This window comes from Eptatretus burgeri, chromosome 8 (assembly GCF_056783735.1).
Source record: "Eptatretus burgeri isolate ZD-2024b chromosome 8, Ebu_testis_v1, whole genome shotgun sequence".
NCBI lineage: Eukaryota > Metazoa > Chordata > Myxini > Myxiniformes > Myxinidae > Eptatretus > Eptatretus burgeri.
Window position 1 is genome coordinate 65,796,213 of NC_140968.1, and position 23,422 is coordinate 65,819,634.

The 23,422-nt window shown below is 44.9% G+C and overlaps 1 protein-coding gene across 1 annotated transcript in view; it reads left to right on the plus strand.

The window, feature by feature from the left end:
• The first annotated feature begins 2,233 nt into the window (after positions 1 to 2,233).
• LOC147021925 (calcitonin gene-related peptide type 1 receptor-like) overlaps positions 2,234 to 23,422 on the plus strand; it is a 71,749-nt gene continuing 50,560 nt past the window's right edge. The window contains exons 1-9 of the mRNA XM_085892353.1: positions 2,234 to 2,348; positions 4,626 to 4,770; positions 5,035 to 5,095; positions 12,593 to 12,680; positions 12,802 to 12,915; positions 14,869 to 14,981; positions 15,241 to 15,332; positions 19,890 to 20,016; positions 22,686 to 22,839. Coding sequence (XP_085748479.1) covers positions 5,036 to 5,095; positions 12,593 to 12,680; positions 12,802 to 12,915; positions 14,869 to 14,981; positions 15,241 to 15,332; positions 19,890 to 20,016; positions 22,686 to 22,839 — 748 coding nt within the window. The 5' untranslated portion in view covers positions 2,234 to 2,348; positions 4,626 to 4,770; position 5,035. The remainder of the gene's footprint in view (positions 2,349 to 4,625; positions 4,771 to 5,034; positions 5,096 to 12,592; positions 12,681 to 12,801; positions 12,916 to 14,868; positions 14,982 to 15,240; positions 15,333 to 19,889; positions 20,017 to 22,685; positions 22,840 to 23,422) is intronic.

Here is a 23,422-nt window from a genome sequence, read left to right on the forward strand (position 1 = left end):
CAACTTCATGCTAACAGGTCCCTGGTTACAGGACTTGGGACGCCCTACAACACTACCTCCAGGCTCCCCGTTCCTTTGAAAGAATTCCTTTGAGCTCTTCAATCATCCTGGATGGGACAGCACACGAGAGAGAACGATGCAACAAGACTCAATCGTTCAACAGCCCTGGTGGACAAGTTGAACACGCGTTCGTTGAGCTGGCAGGTCAGAGACACTGGGCGGAAACAACGCAAACGTTGTTGGACATAGCATTCATGGACATACACCAGAGGGAAAGAAACCCCCAAGGTGTGTATACTCCCGACACCATCGCCCAGGACTCCACACTTGAAAAGGCCCCACACCCCAGACTTCGGGATGAAGCCTTTGCCAATTTCTACTTGACTGAATTTGAATAGACAAATATATCGTCGGATATGGCCTTGAACATTTAAAATAGCTATGGGTCCCACAAACTCTTAATCCTGACAGGGAAGGATGGGTACTGAAAGTGAGGGGTTGGGGACACAAGATTTTAAAACAAACAGAAGTGAGGCATTCGGCCTTCCCACGAGCGAAGTCGGCTGTGGTGCCATTTTAAGAGAGGAAAGTAATGAAAAGGGAGCATACACCAGTTAGGCTTGGGATCCGAGGATCATGAGTTCGAATCCTCGTCGGATGTTGAATCAATACCAGGTGGGGTTGACTCAGCCTGTCATCCTTCTGAGGTTGGCAAAATGAGTGCTAGCTTGCTGGTATCCTGTGTCGGAGTGGCGACCCGTCCAGGATTGTACCCAATAGCCAAGGAGACTGCTTGGGCAGCACCAACGCTCTGCATAGAGTATGGTCCCGATGGATGGATGGATGCACCAGAGACAGACTTAACTGGGCTCCAGCAGGTTTTAAAGGAGGGAGACTGGTTTGAAAGTTCAAACTTGAGGTTGGACAGATGTTGTTTCCTGGCTCTCCTGAGAGTGGACACGCACTTGTTGCGGACGTTTTGGAATGCGCTGAGATTGCCTTTGGTCGGATTTGCCTTCCTGGAAGAGAAGGTAAGTTGTAACAGAGCAACTGCCTCACCAAAGGATTCAGTGCACCATGGGTGGGAAGAAGAGTTGGATAATTGAAGACGAGGTGGGATGAATCTATGGATGATATGGAGCAGGTTTCTGTGGAAGAATTTCCCAGGGTGAGTCAACATCAGAGGCAGTAGATATGGAAGACAAGTCCTGAAGAGAGATGGCTGCTTGCAGTCCCTGCCAATCTGCTTGAGTGAAATGTCAAATTTTCACAAGCATGTGATCAGTGTTACCATATCATTGCTTTGTAATAATAATAATCAAATACAAACTCGACCACTCCCTGGGCTCTCCTGTTAGTAACGAATAAACCAACCACGAAGGTTCACGTGTGTTCTATTGTTCGTGGTTAGATTTCTCCAATTCGATTTCCAACAGGAACACCAGTTTTAAGGGATGTTTGCATCTTCCTCAATGGGTAGTTGTGTGTGAGCCAAGAGGACATGTATTCCCAGGAATAAGGAATCAGATTTTCTTGTCATGTTAATAATTTATGATTTGGCTTTCATCCACATTTAATGACTTGAGAGCAATTTGTTTTACCATCTGCTGATCTGAGCCTCCAACAAAGTTCGAGTCATGACGAACGGGACAAATTTGAATTAAACGATCCTGCAAATGTTGGGGGAAAGCCAACGTTCATGATGAAGGGTTAAAAGGGCGTAACGGATAACCTTTCAGAATGTTCATTGGTTTCTTCTTCAGTTGATCGGACGGCGTTAGATTCTTGGATAACTTTCGATGTGATGAAACATTATATTTACAATACAGTACAAGCGCGATTTTTTACAGTGTGGCGCCAAATTATTGTGAAGTGGATCCGTTTTGTTTGATTCGTAAATTCATTCAGAAGTGGGATGGTGGCGTTTGACTGCAGTGAGTGTGGATTTTTATTGGCTTCTGATGACGGCGGAATGGGGCGGAGCGACGGCGGGATGGGGCGGAGCGTCCACGGGATGGGGCGGAGTGACGGCGGGATGGGGCGGAGCGACGGTGGAATGGGGCGGAGCGTCCACGGGATGGGGCGGAGTGACGGCGGGATGGGGCGGAGCGACGGTGGAATGGGGCGGAGCGACGGCGGGATGGGGCGGAGCGTCCACGGGATGGGGCGGAGTGACGGCGGGATGGGGCGGAGTGACGGCGGGATGGGGCGGAGCGACGGCGGGATGCGAATGGGAGGAGCGACGGCGGGATGGGGCGGAGCGACGGCGGGTGCGATGAGGGCAGAGTGTGTAAAGCGCGACTCACGCGGGAAAGAACCACAGTTCTCCCAGAGTGAAGCCGCGCACCGTAAGTACAAACGTATTAACTGGGACGCGACATCTGAGGAGAATTTAGAGTTTGATGGATGAGTAATTACATGTACTCGTTTCGGCATTTTCTTGAGAACTTTAATCATTTTGTATCTTTCTGAACATGAACATCCCTCGTGCAAGGCGCGATATTTGGAAACAGTCATTTTTAGGAGTTCTCGTGGTATTTGTGATTAAAGTGTTTAAAAAGGATGTAAATTATAAGCTTTTTCATTCATCGACATAATTACTTTGTTATTCATTAACTTGAACGTATCTTGTAATGACCGAGTTTGTGTTATTAAAGAGATTCAAACATGGTGAACACACATCGCACGATGTCGTGATACGGTGCAGTCGGATGTCTTCAAATAATATGAGAACAATCTGGTTGTACTATCCTTGGTGCACACCAATGCGGTTGTACTATCCTTGGTGCACACCAATGCAGTTGTACTATCCTTGGTGCACACCAATGCGGTTGTACCATCCTTGCTGCACACCAATGCGGTTGTATCATCCTTGGTGCACACCAATGCGGTTGTATCATCCTTGGTGCACACAAATGCTGTTGTACCATCCTTGGTGCACACCAATGCGGTTGTACCATCCTTGGTGCACACCAATGCGGTTGTATCATCCTTGGTGCACACCAATGCGGTTGTATCATCCTTGGTGCACACAAATGCTGTTGTACCATCCTTGGTGCACACCAATGCGGTTGTACCATCCTTGGTGCACACCAATGCGGTTGTACTATCCTTGGTGCACACCAATGCGGTTGTACTATCCTTGGTGCACACCAATGCGGTTGTACTATCCTTGGTGCACACCAATGCGGTTGTACCATCCTTGCTGCACACCAATACGGTTGTATCATCCTTGGTGCACACCAATGCGGTTGTATCATCCTTGGTGCACACAAATGCTGTTGTACCATCCTTGGTGCACACCAATGCGGTTGTACCATCCTTGGTGCACACCAATGCGGTTGTATCATCCTTGGTGCACACCAATGCGGTTGTATCATCCTTGGTGCACACCAATGCGGTTGTATCATCCTTGGTGCACACAAATGCTGTTGTACCATCCTTGATGCACACCAATGCGGTTGTACCATCCTTGGTGCACACCAATGCGGTTGTACTATCCTTGGTGCACACCAATGCGGTTGTACTATCCTTGGTGCACACCAATGCGGTTGTACTATCCTTGGTGCACACCAATGCGGTTGTACCATCCTTGGTGCACACCAATGCAGTTGTATCATCCTCGGTGCACACCAATGCTGTTGTACCATCATTGGTGCACACCAATGCGGTTGTACCATCCTTGGTGCACACCAATGCGGTTGTACCATCCTTGGTGCACACCAATGCGGTTGTAATATCCTTGGTGCACACCAATGCGGTTGTACTATCCTTGGTGCACACCAATGCGGTTGTACCATCCTTGGTGCACACCAATGCGGTTGTATCATCCTTGGTGCACACCAATGCTGTTGTACCATCATTGGTGCACACCAATGCGGTTGTACCATCCTAGGTGGACACCAATACGGTTTTATCATGCTTGGTGCACACCAATACGGTTGTATCATCCTTGGTGCACACCAATGCGGTTGTACCATCCTTGGTGCACACCAATGCAGTTGTATAATCCTTGGTGCACACGAATGCGGTTGCATCATCCTTGGTGCACACCAATGCGGTTGTACCATCCTTGGTGCACACCAATGCGGTTGTACCATCCTTGGTGCACACCAATGCGGTTGTACCATCCTTGGTGCACACCAATGCGGTTGTATAATCCTTGGTGCACACCAATGCGGTTGTATAATCCTTGGTGCACACCAATGATGTTGTACCATCATTGGTGCACACCAATGCGGTTGTACCATCCTTGGTGCACACCAATGCGGTTGTATCATCCTTGGTGCACACCAATGCGGTTGTACTATCCTTGGTGCACACCAATGCGGTTGTATCGGATTGTTGCACCGTAAACATGCGTGTTATCCACATCCTGTTCCAGGAATAGCGTTTCTTTGTCATGTTCTTGTGAATACATGATTGCCTTAAAATCAATAGTATTGATCAGTTTGAGCCCGTGCTGGACGGAACGGACACTTAACTTGGCAGCATGAAACTGGCACCGAATGACTTGAATCGTTGAGTGAAGGCTGTGAACGGGAGGCGCAGTACTCAAACTTCTTTGGAATTCCTCCAGCAATGTGAGCGAATCATTGTGGACCATTTAACATTTCCACGTTTAGGGTCGACGGCATACACCTGATCAGCCGGTTCGTGAAAGTCTTGGACCAAGCTTACCCCAGCCAACTGCACAAGAACGTGCAAGTAATTTTGGCCGTTAAAGAACAAGAGGTCGACGCCACACAACCAACAAGATTCTCCCACGAGGTGTGTGTGTGTGTGTGTGTGTGTGTGTGTGTGTGTGTGTGTGTGTGTGTGTGTGTGTGTGTGTGTGTGTGTGTGTGTGTGTGTGTGTGTGTGTGTGTGTGTGTGTTTTTCATGTTTCATTCTGCTTTTAAGTCTTTATTAAAATATGTATTTTCCACTTGCCCTGCTTGTGAATTAAGGACTCTGCTTTCTTTATTTCGATGGGAGGTTTTGTTCCGAACATGGAATGTGCACCGTTGTAAGAACTGTGTGATCTTTTTACAGAATGGCGCCTTTGCTCTTGTTTGCCTCTCTTTTCGCCATGCTGCAAATAGTTTGTATACAGGTGAGAACTTCCATGCCCTTATTCAACAACAGCTCATAAAGTCTCACACAATAGCCAGTTTGGTATTCAGTGGTGTAGTCCATGTCATGACAAGCCCTCCCTAACCCGACATGACGAGCACACATTTGGTATTGGTAGTTCCCTCTGTTGAGTCACATCCCTGTGTAAAGCCAACAGTACTCACCTCTCTTAACACACCCTGAACTCGCTACCTTTTATGCTGTCAGGATCTTTGTTTCTCAAAACGTATTACATTCATTTTTAAAATAAAGCTGGATCAACGTGGAGGACTAAACAAAAAACAAGCACAGAGGCAGAAAGTACTGTCCTGTACATTGATCATTGTAACAGAGCAGCGAAAATATGTACACATCCAAGCATCCCAAGGCATCCAGACATCCAAGCCAATGTGCAGGTCCAGGCATCCCAAGGCATCCAAGCCAATGTGCAGGTCCAGGCATCCCAAGGCATCCAAGCCAATGTACACGTCCAGGCATCCCAAGGCATCCAGACATCTCAGTTAATGTGCAGGTCCAGGCATCCCAAGGCATCCAAACCAATGTGCAGGTCCAGGCATCCAAAGACATCCAAGCCAATGTGCAGGTCCAGGCATCCCAAGGCATCCAAACCAATGTGCAGGTCCAGGCATCCCAAGGCATCCAAACTAATGCGCAGGTCCAGGCATCCCAAGGCATCCAAACCAATGTGCAGGTCCAGGCATCCCAAGGCATCCAAACCAATGTGCAGGTTCAGGCATCCCAAGGCATCCAAACTAATGTGCAGGTCCAGGCATCCCAAGGCATCCAAACCAATGTGCAGGTCCAGGCATCCCAAGGCATCCAAACCAATGTGCAGGTCCAGGCATCCCAAGGCATCCAAACTAATGTGCAGGTCCAGGCATCCCAAGGCATCCAAACCAATGTGCAGGTCCAGGCATCCCAAGGCATCCAAACCAATGTGCAGGTCCAGGCATCCCAAGGCATCCAAACCAATGTGCAGGTCCAGGCATCCCGAGGAATCCAAACCAATGTGCAGGTCCAGGCATCCCAAGGCATCCAAACCAATGTGCAGGTCCAGGCATCCCAAGGCATCCAAACCAATGTGCAGGTCCAGGCATCCCAAGGCATCCAAACCAATGTGCAGGTCCAGGCATCCCAAGGCATCCAAACCAATGTGCAGGTCCAGGCATCCCAAGAGTAACTGATCAATTGACCACATCCGGTAACTTTAGAGTTACAAGGAATTTTTCATTCGATCATTATACTCTTTTATAGGAGGCAAGAATTAAAAACAACGGAATCATGTCTGTGGAAGCCATTTTGCTGCAATGAAGGGTTTGTCGGCTTACGCTCAAAACTTCAGCCGTACCTCATTTTTCTACGGTGGTTAACAACCTCTTATCGCCTTCCTGCTGATAAAATCGATTGTTTTGCTTTTAATTATCACACACACACACACACACACACAAGCATTTAAAGGCCATTTTCCCCGCTAAAGCGGGGGTTAGCCTTGCGGGCCCCATGACAATCTTCTCCACTTTACCCTGTTTTCTGCATCTCCCCTTCTTAATCCCCTTGCCTACATTTCCTCTTCCACCACATTTAGCCAAGTTTTTCTCGGTCTTCCCCATCCTCTACTTCCGACTACACTCATTTCCAACACTCCTCTCACCCAGTCACTTTCATCCTTCCTCAACACATGACCCAACCATCTCAACCTGTTTCTCTTCACAACCTCCATCACAGACTCTATTCCCATCATCTTCCGCAAGTCATCATTTGTCTTCCTCTCTCTCAACGATACTCCATACATCCACCGAACCATTCGCATTTCCACCCTTTCCAGCCTTTGTTGCTGCTCCATGTTCAATACCCATAAATCATCGTACTCCTCACACATGAAGCATACACCTTTCCCTTCAGCTTCAACGACACTCCCCTCTTCGTCAGCACGCCACTCAGTTCCCGAAACTTCTTCCATGCACATCTCACTCCAGCAACCGTCGAAGAGTCTGATCCACCTTCTCCATTCAGCATGTCTCCGAGATAGCACAATGTTTTCACCCCTTCCAGCTTCACACCATCTCCAAGATCCAACTCAACAATTCCTTCATCTGCTGCTCCCTCGATGCACACCTTACACTTGAATGTAGCTGCCACACTGGTTAATGACCCTCTCACCCCACTACATTTTCGATGAACCCATTCAGCACACATTGTACACTGAATGGAGTTCACTCCGACACCCTTCCTGCACACAGCACACGGCCACTTCCCAGTCCTTTCCACCTCACCACATGCTTTACCACTTGCCATCACCTTCGACTTTCCGATATTCACCTTCAAACCTTTTGCCTCCATACATTCCTTCCACTTGTTCATCTTCTCCTTCAGTCCATCCAGACTCTCTACAATCAACACCAGATCATCTGCATACAGCAGCTCCCACGGTAAACCCTCCTTTACCCTCCGAGCCAGCACCTCCATCACAACTACAAATAGAAGTGGACTTAGTACCGACCCCTGGTGCACTCCTACCCTCACCTCAAACTCACCACTGTTCCCATCCTTCGTCCTTACAGCTGTGCGTGCTCTCTCGTACATGGCCATCACTACTCTGATCAACCATTCCTCCACTCCTAACTTCCTCAATGCCCATGCCATTACTTCGTGTGGGACCCTATCAAATGTTTTCTCCAGATCAACAAACCCAAAAAACAACTTCTTCCTCTTCTCCATGTACTTCTCCTGCAACTGCCTTACAATAAAAATTGCATCTGTCGTTCCTTTTCCTGGCATAAATCCAAACTGCATTTCGTCAATCTTTACCTTCTTCCTTATCCTCTTCTCCAACACCCTTTCCAATACCTTCATTCCATGCTCCAATAACTTTATTGCTCTATAGGAGCCACAGTCCAGAGGGTCACCTTTCCCCTTGTACAGAGGGACGAGGGTACTCAGTTCCCAATCCACTGGAATGCGGCCTTCTTTCACCACCAGATTACAGATCTCTGTCATTCTCTTCACACCCCAACTTCCCGCTGCCTTCAACATATCTCCCACAACTCCCGTCGGCCCTCCTGCTTTTCTACTCTTCATTGCTCTTATAGCTTCCTCAACTTCCTTCTCAGTTATCTTCTCTGATGTTCCTAAAACCGGGTTACTCTCGATGTTTCTATCCCATTCATTTTCTACATTCAACAGCCTTTCCATATATCTCTTCCATCTTCCTTTAATTCCATCTGAATCCACAACAATTTGTCCCACTTCATCCTTCAAGCAACTCACCCCATCACATCAAATCTCTCTCTCGCTATCTGCTTTGCAATCCTGAATACCGCTCTCTTACCCTCCTCCGAATCCAAGCGTTCTCCAAACATTTTCCAATGGGCCTCCTGCACCTTTGCAACCTCTTTCTTTGCAGCCTTCTTGGCTTCCTTATAACTTTCATGTGCAGCCTCTTCTTCCACCGTATCCTTTGCCTTTTGCCATTCCTTGAACTTCTTCCTCTTCTCTTCAATCGTCTTTCCAACTTCATCATCCCACCACCATGTTTCCGAGTGCCTCAGTGGTCCTTTTGTCCATCCACATACCTCACCAATGGCTCCCAATAGACTAGCTTTCATTGACATCCAACCACTTTCAAGCTCAACCACATCATCTTCAACCATACTCAGCCTCTCTCTTAATGCTTCCTTCACTGTCGCCTCTTTCAACCTCCACACCTTCATCCTCGGTTGGTACTTCACCCGCCGAATTCTCCGCGCACCTTTCACCCTTATATCGCAGACAACCAGGTGGTGCTGCGAAACAGTCTCCTCCCCTGGGATCACCTTTGTGTCCCGAAGGTTTCCCCTATCTCGCCGACGCACCATCAGGTAGTCAATGGTTGTCGTCAACCCACCTGACGTGTATGTAATAAGCTTATTATTCGCTTTCTGGAATTGAGTATTACAGAGCAACAAATCAGCTCCATCAGCAAACTCAAGATCCTTTCACCTTCTCCATTTCTCACACCATATCCATAACCCCCATGGACTTCCTCAAAACCGTCTGGACTCCTTCCCACATGTCCATTCAAGTCCCCTCCAACCACAACAACTTCCTCATCTTTCACATTTTCCATCAACTTCTCCATCGCACACCAGAACATGTTCTTCTCTTCATCGCTTCGACCGACCTGCGGGGCATATCCCGAGATGACGTTCACCAAGAGATTTCCGATCACAATTCTCACCATCATCAACCTTTCACTCACTCTAGTCACACTCACTACACTGTCTACAACTTCCTCATCTTTCACATTTTCCATCAACTTCTCCATCGCACACCAGAACATGTTCTTCTCTTCATCGCTTCGACCGACCTGCGGGGCATATCCCGAGATGACGTTCACCAAGAGATTTCCGATCACAATTCTCACCATCATCAACCTTTCACTCACTCTCGTCACACTCACTACACTGTCTACAAACTCCTCAGAAAACATTACACCAACACCATGCATGCCTTCCGGGCACCCTTGCCACATAAACTTGAACTTCTGCCCCTGCCTTCCCTTCACCATTCTCACACCACTTCCCTTCACCATTCTCACACCACTTCCCTTCCACCGTGTCTCCTGCACACAACATATGTCCACTCTTCTTCTGACCAATGTTTCAACCACTTCTCCAGATCTCCCTGTCATTGTCCCTACATTCCATGTACCAAACCTCAGAAACCGATCTCCACGTGGGGCATCAGACGATTGGTCATCATAAATGGAAAAATTTCCTCCCTTGCTTCGATCGGGTTCCCCACCTTGAGTTTTAACGAGAGGGGGTGGGGACCCCCACGTGGTACTTCGGGCTGTACCCTGCCCATCAGTTGTACTCATCATGGTTTCCTTTTGAGGCGATGTTTTTATGGCCGGATGCCCTTCCTGACGCCAACCCTTTTAGTCGCCTTTTACGACACGCAGGGATACGGTGTACCTATTCTGACCGGGGTACACACCGGGAGCTTTTAATTATCAATAAATAAATAAATACAACTTACATTTGGTGTTTGAAGGAACATGTTATTGACTCCAGACAGTTTGGTCCAGGCATGCCCAAGCAATGCTTGCCCTTGTGGACCATGACCTGAACCTCATTGTTCACAGAAGCCGAAGAAATATCGTGTCATAACTTCTTTCCCTTTGAGGTCAGCTGCAAATTGAATTGCTTAAGTGGCACTATCTTGGTGTTGTACAGGCAGATCTCAGGCAGCAGAAGCTCATCCGAGCCGTCAGAACAACGATTGAAAGTCGACGACTGCTGACATGATTGGCAAAATTTGTCATGACATCACCCATCACTATACCTATCTGGTGATCCAACAATGAGCGAAAGGACCGCTTCATCGAATGACAGTTTGCAGTGGTCTGGTTGAAATTAGTGACCTGATCCTTCGAGAAATTTTGATAACAAATTCTGGCCATGAAAAGAAAGCAAGAAGAAGAAGAAGAGGAAGAAGAAGCAATCCTTTCACATCTTCAGACACATAGAGCTGCCAAAGCAGTTTTTCATTGTCTGAGGGGAACAATCCCAAATAAGTCACCACTCCGACATGGGATACTTGAATGGCTCACTCCTCCGAGTAAGCTGGTATTGATTTTTCCGACCTCAGAAGGATGACGGGCTGAGTGAACCAACCTGGTATTATGTTTATGGCACAACAGGAGCTTTGAGACTCAGGACCTTATGATGTTAAGCCGGCCATCTTAACCATGAAGCTAACACCAAGCTTTAAACCAAGCGGACCGATAATTATCTAATGCAATCCTCATGTTTTTTTTTTCAAAGGAGTCTTGACATGGCTCACTGACGACAGTGAGGGTTACGTCCGAAGCCCCACGAGATTGATGAAAATAAATCCCATTTCCAAACCTGTCGAGGGTCCAGCTCAGTATCAAGGACTTTCCCAGTTTTTAAATTTCTCCTGTTATTTCAGCCTTGAGCATTTTTCTTTGTAATACTTCCCATTGCTTGTTTTGTTTTCATCTTTACTGTTTGTTTACTCTTCTCCTTTTTTGCTTGTTTTCTTTTTTCCTTTTATCTCATCACCTTTCTTTGGTTAGATAGCCATGGTGGTGGAGTTGACAGCAACTTTCTCAACAGTCCATGTTTGGTGTAGTCAGTGTGTCATCATGTGACCTTAAATACTGAAGAGGAAATTTGTCCCAGACTAAGTGTGTTACAAAGTGAAACACTTACAGAGGATCCGTATTCCTCAGGCTAATGGGAATCGATGCCATTGTTCTTGATCTTGTCTTTGCCAAACTTATTTCCTCTTCCGAAGCAACTCACCACCCACACCCCTTCCTTTCCATCCCTTGCAATGGGCATTTGTCTCCCTCTAAAGCTTCAGGAAAAAAAAACTCTGTGTTTGAGGTGTTTACTGAAGAATTTTCAGACAGCATCCATGGTATATCATCATCACACCATTTGAAAGCCTTTATCCCTGAGCAGGGATCAGCTTTTTGTGGGCTCCAATCATGGTACCCTTTCTTGTGGCAATGTTTTTACGGCCAGATGCCCTTCCTGACGCTAACCCTTTCGTCGCCTTCGACACGCAGGGATAATTACCAGTATACTGGTGCTCATTTCGCCAACCTTCGGAAGGATGACAGGCTGAGTCAACCCCCTTGATGCTAACTCAGTGGCCAGCGGGGCTCAAACTCAGAACCCCGAGGATCCCAAAACCACCGCCTTAACCACTAAGCCACACCGGGCTCACAGTATCCATAGTATATGATATCCAGTATATCTACTTGAACAATACGAGAACATTATAGTTTGAAAGCAAGGAAGGGCAGCAACATTAACTCATCGTTTACGAAAATGGTTCACTTGGTAATGAGTTTGGACGAATTTCAAAAGCAGAGTTGAAAACCATGCTGGCAGGATAACCTGGAGATATGCGCACTCACCTTTCAGCTGTCTGGCCTGGGTTTGAATCTTGACCCAGCTATAAATTTCTGCCCTCGTGTTGTGCATGCAGGGAAAGGCAACAAGGGTGAGGTGCTGTCCATCAGAAGGATGTTTAGCATCTTAAAAGGGTTCATCCTTTCTGCAAGCACTGGCCATTGGTGGATATGAAAGAGTCGGTGAGTTATCATCGGCACCCTGAATTTGTAATTTGTTCAGTGCTGATGATAACTCGCCTATTACCCACTGCAAATCTTCACCTTATGTCGAACGTCAGGTCTGGCCAGACGGTCCATTAAATACTTAAACCAAAAACGTTTTGCGGCCAACCCCTAGAGAAGATGGGAATAATTGGGCCCATTAAGGATGTAGTAATGGAAAACTACCTGAGAATTACGTTTGAGTGCAAAGGCTTTTGGAATAGCTTAAAACCTTTTGTTGCTGGACAAGTCTTTCTCTCTTGAATGAGGATTCATGAAAGGTTCAAGGAAGATCTGTTTGTAATTCATTCGGTTGTCCTGATAAAGACTCCTAACCCTGTGCAGGGAGGACAAACATCCAATATGAAGATCTTGCTGGCCCAATATGACTGCTACATGAACATCATGCAGATGTCTTCTCACAGCAATAACAGTCAGTATTTTTAATATTTATGCTTTTTTTTCTTAAACCCTCATTTACATAATTCATCAGAGTGTGAATAGCTGTTTTGATTTCACGTGCTCTATGGGAAGCTTTTGTTTCGTCGCCGCAGGTGATACTTTTTGCAAACGCACCTGGGATGGGTGGATGTGCTGGGGAGATACAGAGGCTGGTGTGATTGCCTCGCAAAACTGCCCAGACTACTTTGTGGACTTTGATACTGCTGGTCGGTCTTAAAACAAAATTATTTAATATAACCTTAAAATTCTGCTCTTCATGCCTTGGTTAATAACAATGCAAATAAGAATTTTGCAGGTTCGTTTAAATGGAACGTCTAATATAATATTACAACCTTGACCAAAGTCTAGCTAATATTTTGTTCTCCATCTTAGGTTTGGGCTGGCAGGATAGCTTGGAGGTATGCTACTCACCTCTAAGCTGTCTCGCCTGGGTTTGAATCTCAGCCCAGTTATAAACTGCCACCCTGGGGTTCACAGGCAGGGCGATTCATCAACGTATGTGCCGTCCCTAGGATGGACGTCAAACGGGCGTTCCGTCTCTCTGCATCAGTTGGTGGATATTAAAGGTCCCACGGTGTCCTTCGCAAAGTGTCGATGAGCTATTGCCAGCACTCTGAACAAATTCCAAATTCCTGCTCTGACTTCCTGCGTTTGAGTGGCTACCCAGCTAGGAGCGTGCTCACGAGCCAATGGAACTGCCTCGGCAGCCCAATTGCCTGACAGCACGAGAGGGGAATCAGAGAGATAGAGAGATCTTAGGTTTATGTTCATGTGTCTTCATTGTAGCTCTGTCATATGTTTCTCAGTCAATTTGGATTGCCTTACAGTTTGCGTCTCCAAACCGTGTTTGGTGGGTCACATTATAATTCGACTTTTTCACATTCACATACATTTTACATTGATCTTACACTCTTTTGTACATCGATCACATGCAGAACAAAGACGGTATGAGGCATCAGTGTACTTTAACATGAATTCCAAGGACATTAGGAGACAATGGACATACATATAGTGTGTGGGATTTGAAATAGAGAGTTCCCAGAATCAAAAGACTGTTTCACATGGAAACGCTTTCAGGCTGGTTTGATTCAGCTTGTGTGATTGCTTTATTGGAGCATTAAAGGCGACGCACAGTTTGCTTGTCATGAAAGCGCTTGGCCTAGCCAGTTCTGAGCGATGTTTTTCTTCATGGTTGACGTTTTCAGATGTACTGCTGTTGCTCTTCATTTCAAATATAGCACAATGTATGAAGGAGATTTTGAAACCTTTGTCCTTTACTTGGACATTTAACACAAAAGCTTTTGTGCACCATTTTTTTATATTGTTGTTCATCACCAAGTTTATTGATGTACAGCGTCGAGCTATGAGATCGATTCCAGGGCTAGCGAGACTACTATGAGGAGTGGCTGAAGGAGACAGGACTTTATACATTGGAAAGAAGGTGGTTAAGAGGAGATCTGATAGAGATGTTTAAGATAGTGAAAGGTGTGGACAGGATAGGTGCAGTGCAGTTTTCAGTAGAATGGACAGTGTTTGGCCCAGGGGCCAAGGCTTGAGGGTAAAGTAGATGAGTGAGGACAGTAAGAAGGCAAGAGTCTTTCAGTCAGACAGTAGTTGATGCATGGAATGGTCTCCATAGATAAGTAGTGGTAGTAGAAGGGGTAGATAGGTTTAAATTGGAATTGGATATAGGTACGTGAATGTTATGCAGATATTGATAACTTGTAGGTACCTTGTGTGTGGATGGGTGATGGTTTGTGGTGTTGGTGCAGCGCAGCATGATGGGCTAAATGTATATATTCCTTATGTGTTATCATTCAAGTATAAACACGATGCCATTGAGATTATCAAATGCGAGCCAAGTTAGTCCTAAGATTCTAGTCACTGACAAAGTATATATATTTTCGTTGGAAATACGAGCTGAACAAATCAAATCAAAGTTGCAAACGTTACGTGACACAATTGGGAAACATTCGTCCTACTTCCAAACATCTTTAGGGCCGAGTTAGGGCCAACGCTCGAGTTTTACTTAATTACCTTCAAATCCTAGTTTGTTTTCAAAGTACCATGGTTTGGCTGTAGATTTACCAGGCTAAATGGCTATGAGCATTATTGTTGTTGTTGAACTCCATGCATATCTATTGCTTGTGGCGTTGTAGAAAAGGTGACTAAGATCTGTCACAAAGATGGACATTGGTTCAGACACCCTGAGAGCAACCGCACTTGGTCCAACTACACATTCTGCAACAACTTTACAGCACAGAGGAAACAGGTACCACAGACCTACATTATGCCGATGGCATAGTAAAGGAACTGCAGACAAATGATAGCTGCTCGTAGCACAGACTGCAGGCATACATGCCTTGGACTATTTGTAATCCTTTAGATCCGTTGTATTCAAAAAGCATTCCACAGCATGACTATTGAGGTGTATTAGACAAATTAAAGATGTTTGTTTCATTGCTTTTGTCCAATTACATCCACATCCCCCTCCGCTTCCCCCCCCCCCCATTCCCATATTCTCACAACAGATGACCCTGAATATGTACTATCTGGCAATAGCTGGAAACAGCATCTCCATTGTATCCCTGACTCTGTCACTCATCATATTTTTTTACTTCAAGTAAGTTTTGTCATTTGCATTCCAGATGCAACACAAACACGAATAGATAATTTGGACAAATAATTACAGGTAGACAAACTGCTTGGCTTCTGCAAGCATGAATACCTGTGATTTGCATACGAGGAAGGGGATGATGGACACAGATAAACACATATGTATGATATCGATATGGAGCTTTCAAATGGATACAAACTAGAGACATATAACAACATAACCCAAGATGCACCAACGTTTATTTCATTTTTCAATTAAATATATTCATATGACTGCTTTTTTTTTGTTTTCAACTTTTCATTTATAAAATTCTTAACCCGATTTGGTGGTGTAATGGTTAAAGCATTTGCTCCGAGTCTGGGACGTTGATGCTTCAAATCCTGGCCAAGTCATTCAAAAGACTTAAAAAATGGGAAGTGTTAATTACTTGCTTGTTGTGCAGCATTGAAAAAGGATAGAGCATGGATAAACAACCATAGGTTGGTCACCATAGCACAGGCTTTAAATGGGTTATGACCTCCTGTATTAACATGAGTTCCCTTTCCAGGAATGTCATGATTATCCATATATATATATATATATATATATATATATATATATATATATATATATATATATATATATATATATATATATATATATATATATATATATATATATATATAGTTACGGCTGTGGAAATTCGCAATACACCATAAAGGACCTTAGATCAGTTATGACGATAAGTATATGTGTAGTTAGATTTCCCCACCGTTGTTTAGAGGGATTTCCGTGTTCACAGGGCTACGATCCTTTGAGATAGCCGTTTTTCTTTTGCTGTCGTTATTTTGGACCAATCATCCCCCAACAACCAAATTGCCACCACCAACAACGCCCCCAAACAACTACACCAAACCACCACCACCTTCGGCCCCTTCACCTCCACAACCCCACCCCGCAAACATCGCCTCACCCCCACTCTCAAACGATGCCCGCCAACAACCAAATCGCCACCACCAACACCCTTCCCAAACCACCACAGCAAACTCCCACCACCTTCGCCTTTCTACCGAACGTCATGCCATGGGTTGTGAATGGGATCCTTTCGAAGGAGAAATCGGATCAGGAATGATTCACGCCCACTTTTCATCCATCCAATGGCTGAGCATCAGGTGGTGTAGCCCCGCCTCCGAACCCACTGGATCCACAAATTTGCATATGCGCTCCCCCAGCCTATATAAGCGCGAGCACGGCGCAGCTCGAGGCAGTCAAGTCGGGTCTGGAGAGTGGCAGTCTGGAGGAGTCGGAGAACAGGACGGAGCTCGAAGAGGCAGACGGCGGCAGTGTCGGTGCGGCAGTGTCAGTGGGGCAGAGTCGGGAGACGGAGCTCGGAGCTGGTCTTAAGGCAGACGGGGGCCGATCGACGGAGAGCAAGGAGCTCGGAGCGTCAGCAATTCCCCTCTCCCTTACTGAGCTCCGCGCTAAGAAAGCACCGGTAACCCCGTCCGTTCTCCTCCCCAACCGTGGTGCTGATGGTGAAACACGTGCCTGTGCGGAAAACGCCGGAGAGAGCTCACCGGCCACGCCAGGGGCATGAAGCCAGGCGCAGCTACGCTGACATCGCGGCTTGCCCACTATCGCACCACGAGGGCGGGGATAAGACCCTTCAGTCTCGTGGACCTGGCCGCTCATCCAGGTTCCACACACATTTGGTCCACGAACCTGTCTGCCACCCTTGTCTTGGAGGGTGGCTTTTTCTTTGCTTTTTGTGTAAATGCATGTAGTGGCGCCGTCTTGTAAGTAAAACTGTTTAAGTAATTGCGTGTGAAATAAAGACACTTTATTCGGAATTAACTCTGCCTTTGCTTGCTTTCACTGTGTATGTGCATGATTTACTGTATGGCTGTAAAATACGTGCTTTTCTGAGTGTGCAATAAATGTGCTTGTTGAACTGTTCCCCGTTTCGTTGCGTCCTTTCCCTTGTTTGAAAGTTCCATCTTGCATCACGGAAGGAATTGGTAGAAGGGTGTAAGCACCCGATAAATAATCACGTCCGTCGGGGCCGGCGATAACACCGCTCGGTTATCACTGAAGCACGGAACGGACCGCTTAAGCGGTTCGTGTCCTCGGCCAGCCAGCGGCGAGGTACGATCGCCTGGTTAACTACTCGCGCAGGTACTTAGGTAGGTTGAGTTTGGCGAACAACTCCATCCTGCGCGGGTGGCCGATTGGCACGATTGTGGTGTGGTCGAAAGTCCCACCCGTGACTAGCTCCTGGCGGTAGTTCCAAAGAGGGTCACGACTGAATTGTCCATTCCGGTGGGCGACGCGGTCGCGATTTGAGTTACATGGCCGATCGCACGCCGGGCGGACCGAAATTCGTAACAATATATATATATATATATATATATATATATATATATATATATATATATATATATATATATATATATATATATATATATATATATATATATATATATTGTAATGGGGGGGAGATTGTAATCAGCTTTGTCTGTCCATCCCTCCGTCCATCCACCTGTCACACTATCTCCTCATAAACAGTTGGATAGAAATTCACCAAAGTCTGTAGTTATGATCACCACATGGCAAGAAGTTACGAAAGCAGTATCATTTTTCCCTCGGAAATCCAGGCCTCGACTTGTACTCAGAATCGGCTTATCTACGTTTTAAGACATTGAATTGCATAAATGAAATTTTTTTTGCAGTGTGATATTTTCTGAAATAAATTGTATAATTGTTAATTTAAAACACACTACAGCAAATTTCCACTGAACGTTGTGGATGCGTTCCTGGAAGGAACCACCAGGTTAATCACCAAAAACGAGGTTAATCAGACGAGATATTCCCATGGACGTCGTGCTATAATGAGGGCTGCGTTCCCAGGGCACATTTTCGGTCACCCTAACATAATTTTAGCCTCACGTAACTGCATATTTGAGACAAAAAATAAACAAATTATAAAAGAACAAAATAAAATACACAAATGGACAATTAATTGAACAGTTGGAAGGGTACTCAGCAAAATGTCAGGCCAAATATTGTTTGGTGGGATGGGAGAGGTGTTGGTGTAGAGTTGAGGGGTTATAGGGAAGGAGAGGCTTGCCTTCATGTCTTGGATTGACTAGTCAGATAATTTGTGGGCTGGGAAGCCAAAGGGAGGTAAGCCTGGAGTGATACAGCGCTCCCTCGCCATGATCGGGATTTCGAGTGAGTCTCGCGGTGAATCTGGAATCGAGAAATCTCCGATCGAACGACTGAGCGGACTGTACGGCAAATCCGGAATGGAGAATCGTCACCGAGTTGTCGTGAGATGGTGCGATCAGAATGCGGGAAATACTAATATTTTTGCGAAGATGAATTTTGTGTTGAGAAAACACAGGCAACTCATGGCGGCTGTAAAACTAGGTGGACAAACATTGAGTGCTTGTATTACACTGTGTCAGGTGCTCATTTTTATGATTTTAGTAGTGAACTATGACAAAATGTAATGTGCTCTGAGCCATTGCTGATAATGATTCTGCAGCTTGTTTTAAATACTGTACCTCCATATGATAACAAACGTATTGAAAAATTATTTACATTACTAATGTATCCACAAAGTAAATCAAATAATATGCACAAAACAACTTGTACTAAAATTCATGACCCTGGAAGTATCGTAGTTTGCGATGCATTGTGAGCATCAGGGAGGAATTAACACCTCTATTGTTCTGACTGACAGTTTTTGCCAACTACCACAGTTGATTTAGCTTCATCTTGTACTCCAAATTGACTTATTTATAAATGAAGGAAAGAAAAATGGGAAAATTAGCCAATTTCACTTTTACTCCTCATTGACTTGTAGGACAAAAAATCGGGTAATTTTTGAAAAATGTAATCCCTGGAGTTTTGGCTGGAATGGTTCAGATAATGCACACATGCAAAACACACACACACACACACACACACACACACACACACACACACACACACACACACACACACACACACACACACACACACACACACACACACACACACACACACACACACACACACACACACACACACACAAGGTTGCTGGATTTACAAAACCGTTCTCACAGAGTTTGAAAGAAGCAAAGGTAGAAAAAGTAGAAAGAGAAAGTGACAAATTGAGTAAAGGCAGAAGAAGCAACAAAAAGAAGATCAAAAAAAACAAAAGTCCAGGAAGGATAAATGTATTTTACAACCTTGCATAATGAGAGGAAATGTAAAAGATTGTTTATTAATCAGGTGTGATGATCAAAGCTTAAACCAACAGCCATTCACATAAATATGACAGTTCTACAGAATGAAGGAATGATCTAAATCAAGCATCAACAATCAGGTTAGCAACCAAATCCACAACGAAACTCCAAAACCCAGACGGTTGTTATGACTTCCTAAAACTCCATTACACATTTACAGTAATACACTCATTGATTCATACAGAAAGTAATATTATGAATGCTACAGGTCATCAACATCATTGTCGATTGTCATGTATGAATTGTTATACATGGCACCTACAAATTGAGATGCTCTCCATCATGGTTGCAGGAACTTGAGCTGCCAAAGAATCACACTGCACAAGAACCTTTTCTCTTCCTTCCTGCTAACCTCCATTTCCACCATTGTGGAGCTCATCGCTGTTGCACATAACGAGGCCCTCGTTTCCTCCAATCCGGTGAGTGCTCTCCACACCCCCACTGCATTGTAAATATACTTTATCATATTGTCGAGGCCATCGGCTCAAGTTGACACCAATGCTGACATACGTTGTAGCTGCTGGAAAGCAGTGAGAAGCAACCCGTGGCCATTTTGTGATGTGTGATAATGAGTCATGTCATATTTGAGTAAAAGCAAGACTTAACAAGAGCAATTGCTCGGGTAAGGCTCAGCTCTTACTTTCCGACCACGAGTGGTCTTCATCTGGGAGTGTATGGGACATGTGTGCTCGTTGTTAGATACCCTCAGAGAGCGGGTGATGGCAGAAGAGGGTGGAAGAAAAAGGGTATTTGCAAAAAGGCATGCAGATCTGCAGCAATGACAGATTCCAAAACTTTGCTGAGGATGTGCAGTATGGAATGGTCTGTAAATGAGTTTGTCATTTTTGTTCTTCTCTTTGTGAATCAGTGTGACTTTGGCAACCTTTATTGTGGAGGTGATATGACGTGAGAAGAATGATTTGTTTAAAATTGTAGATAGAGAGGCCAGTTCCATGGAGAAAGATTTTAGGATGATGTGTTGATGACCTCAGGTGCTGTTGCAGACGAGGTCAAGCCTCGATGAGACCTCAACCACTTTAGAGACTTTGAAGCTCACACTGTTCAGATAAGAGCCCATAGAAGAGGCAAGAGATCGAGAGACGGGATTAGAAAGTTGGCTTTAGATATGAATATAGAGTTTCGGCACTTTGTTTTATCATTGGCTGAATCCCAACCATACCATCATATGTGAAGGAAAGAAGAGATGAGGACAAAGCTCTTGACCATGTGCCACTGGGTGTTCAGTGATTGGTACAGATCGAAAAGCTCAGATTGGAAGAATCTGCAAGTGCCATCAATGTCTGGATATTGAAAACAAGTTTGACCAACTTACGTGAGACGAGGAAGAACACAGCCCAGTCCCGTTAAATAACTGCCACACTCTTCATCACAAAAGAGACAAGCAGACATCAGCTAGAAAGATGGATGACTTCATTAGCAGATGGTCAGAAATTTCCACGAGAAAAATAATACAGTATGTTATTTGACGGAGTCCCAACCCCTGGGCAGCCAATTTGATGACAGTCAAAGTCATCACAGATAATAAACAGGAAGATTGGATGAATGGAAAGCAGAGGGTTCATGTTGGCAGAAAATAAACCCAGACGTCATGGTCACCACTCGAATATTCAACATTGCACAAAAAAGGAAGTTTTCACCACAGGTACTTCATGTCATTTGGAAGGTAGCGTTGGGCAAAGGTGTTACCACTACCAAAAACATTGGGCCGATCAAAGGAGTATTGGCTGAATCAAGAGAGGAAGAGTAACGTGTCATTCTGTGAAAGAAACGTGTTTTGCCACAGACATGATTTCTGAAGACTCGGCAGGCACCTTTAAGAAAGGTCCATAAAGTTGGAGTTTATTTGGTTGATATTCTTTATGAATTTGTTGCGAAGTGACTTCAGTTCAATGTGGATAATGACACGGGGTATTCCAAAAGTCGCCAGATAGCCACTGATGAAAATGAGCACATTGATGACATTTGATTCCCAATCATTTACCGAGTAGATATGTTCCATTAAAGGAAAAAGGTAAGAAAGAAAATTACAATCTTAAATTAAAACAGGCATATCCATGAAGATCATGAAGATCCTTTTATATATTAAAGTACTGGTGGTGGGGGTGAGGGTGTAGCTGGCGCTGCCCGGCTGGGTGAGCTTTTCCCAGCGGTGGTTTCGGGGCGTGTTGGACATTGAAAAGCAATGGGGACTGGCGGCAGCACTGCCTGACCCCACATCCAAATATTCACTTCATAGCGGCCTTTCTTTGGTGGCCTCAAAACGGACATCAAGGCCAACAAGGGGAAGCTTAAAACCTTGGCCAGATACTGAAGTACCTACAATCAAATTTGGGGCCACAAGGTGCTACAGTTCGGCCGTGAAAGAGGAACAAAGAAACGTGCAAACACTTGAAATAATTTATAAGGTGAATGTTCTTTGAAAATTAAACCCTTTTAATAAGAATCCCACATATTGAAAATAGTTCATTAAAGTTTCTGTTTACTTTTTCGTTTGCACATTAACTTGTCACGCAGGACGTCGTATGACATTTGTGTACACCGGGATAATAAACCATTCAGTCCAAAGTTGTGGTCATAAAAGCCTTGCAAAGTCATGTGACACGACTACGACAATGCATTGTTTTGGGGTGTTGTTTCATCACAATGAGTAATGATTAAACCAACCTCTTGCAGTCTTGTCGGGAATTCATGAGAATGTGATATTTAAGCCTTAGCGTGCTATGAAAATATTGAGACCGAAAGTAGTGGCCATCAATCAGTAAGAGGACTCGGTAATGAAAGGACAGAATTTTTTTTAATGAGGCAGGGTGGTCGTGTTGTACTTCTTCGACACAAGGAAAATGGAGTTTGGCCATGACCACCATCTCACTGAGCCAGTCTTTAAAATAAGTAACATTTTATGAAGGCAATTTAATTCGACACAAAACTGAAGTTGCCTTTTAAACATGCTCCTCATCGAAACTCTTAAAGGTCTTCACACTTTTCTTTCACGAGTGAGATGTATGCCTAATGGCTGTTGCTGATGCTGCATGCTTTGCCTGAATCTCCCACCTTGCCTCAATCCCAGGTGGGCTGCAAAGTCCTCCAGTTTGCGCTGCACTACCTTCGGGGTAGTAACTATTTTTGGATGCTGTGTGAGGGGATACACCTGCACACACTCATTGTTGTTGCCGTTTTTGCGGAAGAGCAACAGCTCCTCTGGTATTATCTCCTCGGTTGGGGTAAGTCTCACTGTTCGCTATTTACTGCCGCACATTGTATTTGTATCCCTCCGAGCTTTCTTATTTTGGGGTTTATTAGAGTATAAGACCCGTCACTTCACTGAAGGAAATACCAATCTTTGCTCTGATGGCTAATTAATTGGGAAAGAAGAAAAAGGATTCCTGGGAGTGTGGGGATAACCAACGTCACAAGTTGGTGTTTACAGTTTCACCAGGTGTGCCCATGTAGCCATAAAAAAAAAATTCATCACAAACCTTTCAGGGAGTTCCCTAAATCCACCGTTGTTGGATTTATTGAAATCTGTTAATCTGTTCTCACGTTATAACACGACAAACAAACAGACAGACAGATGCTCTTTTTATAATATAGATTTTTGTGGTTATGAGCCCGCACACGCAAAGCGAAAAGTGTGGTAAAGCAATAGTTCATGTCCGTCCATCTGTCGGCCTGTCTGTCTATCTATCTGCAAAAGTCAGTTTATGATTGAGGAATAACATATTTAAATTGAACGTTATATTTTGAATATGAATAGGAAAACATAGTTGCTGTTTAACAGTACTTTGTCTGAATTCGTCCCAAACA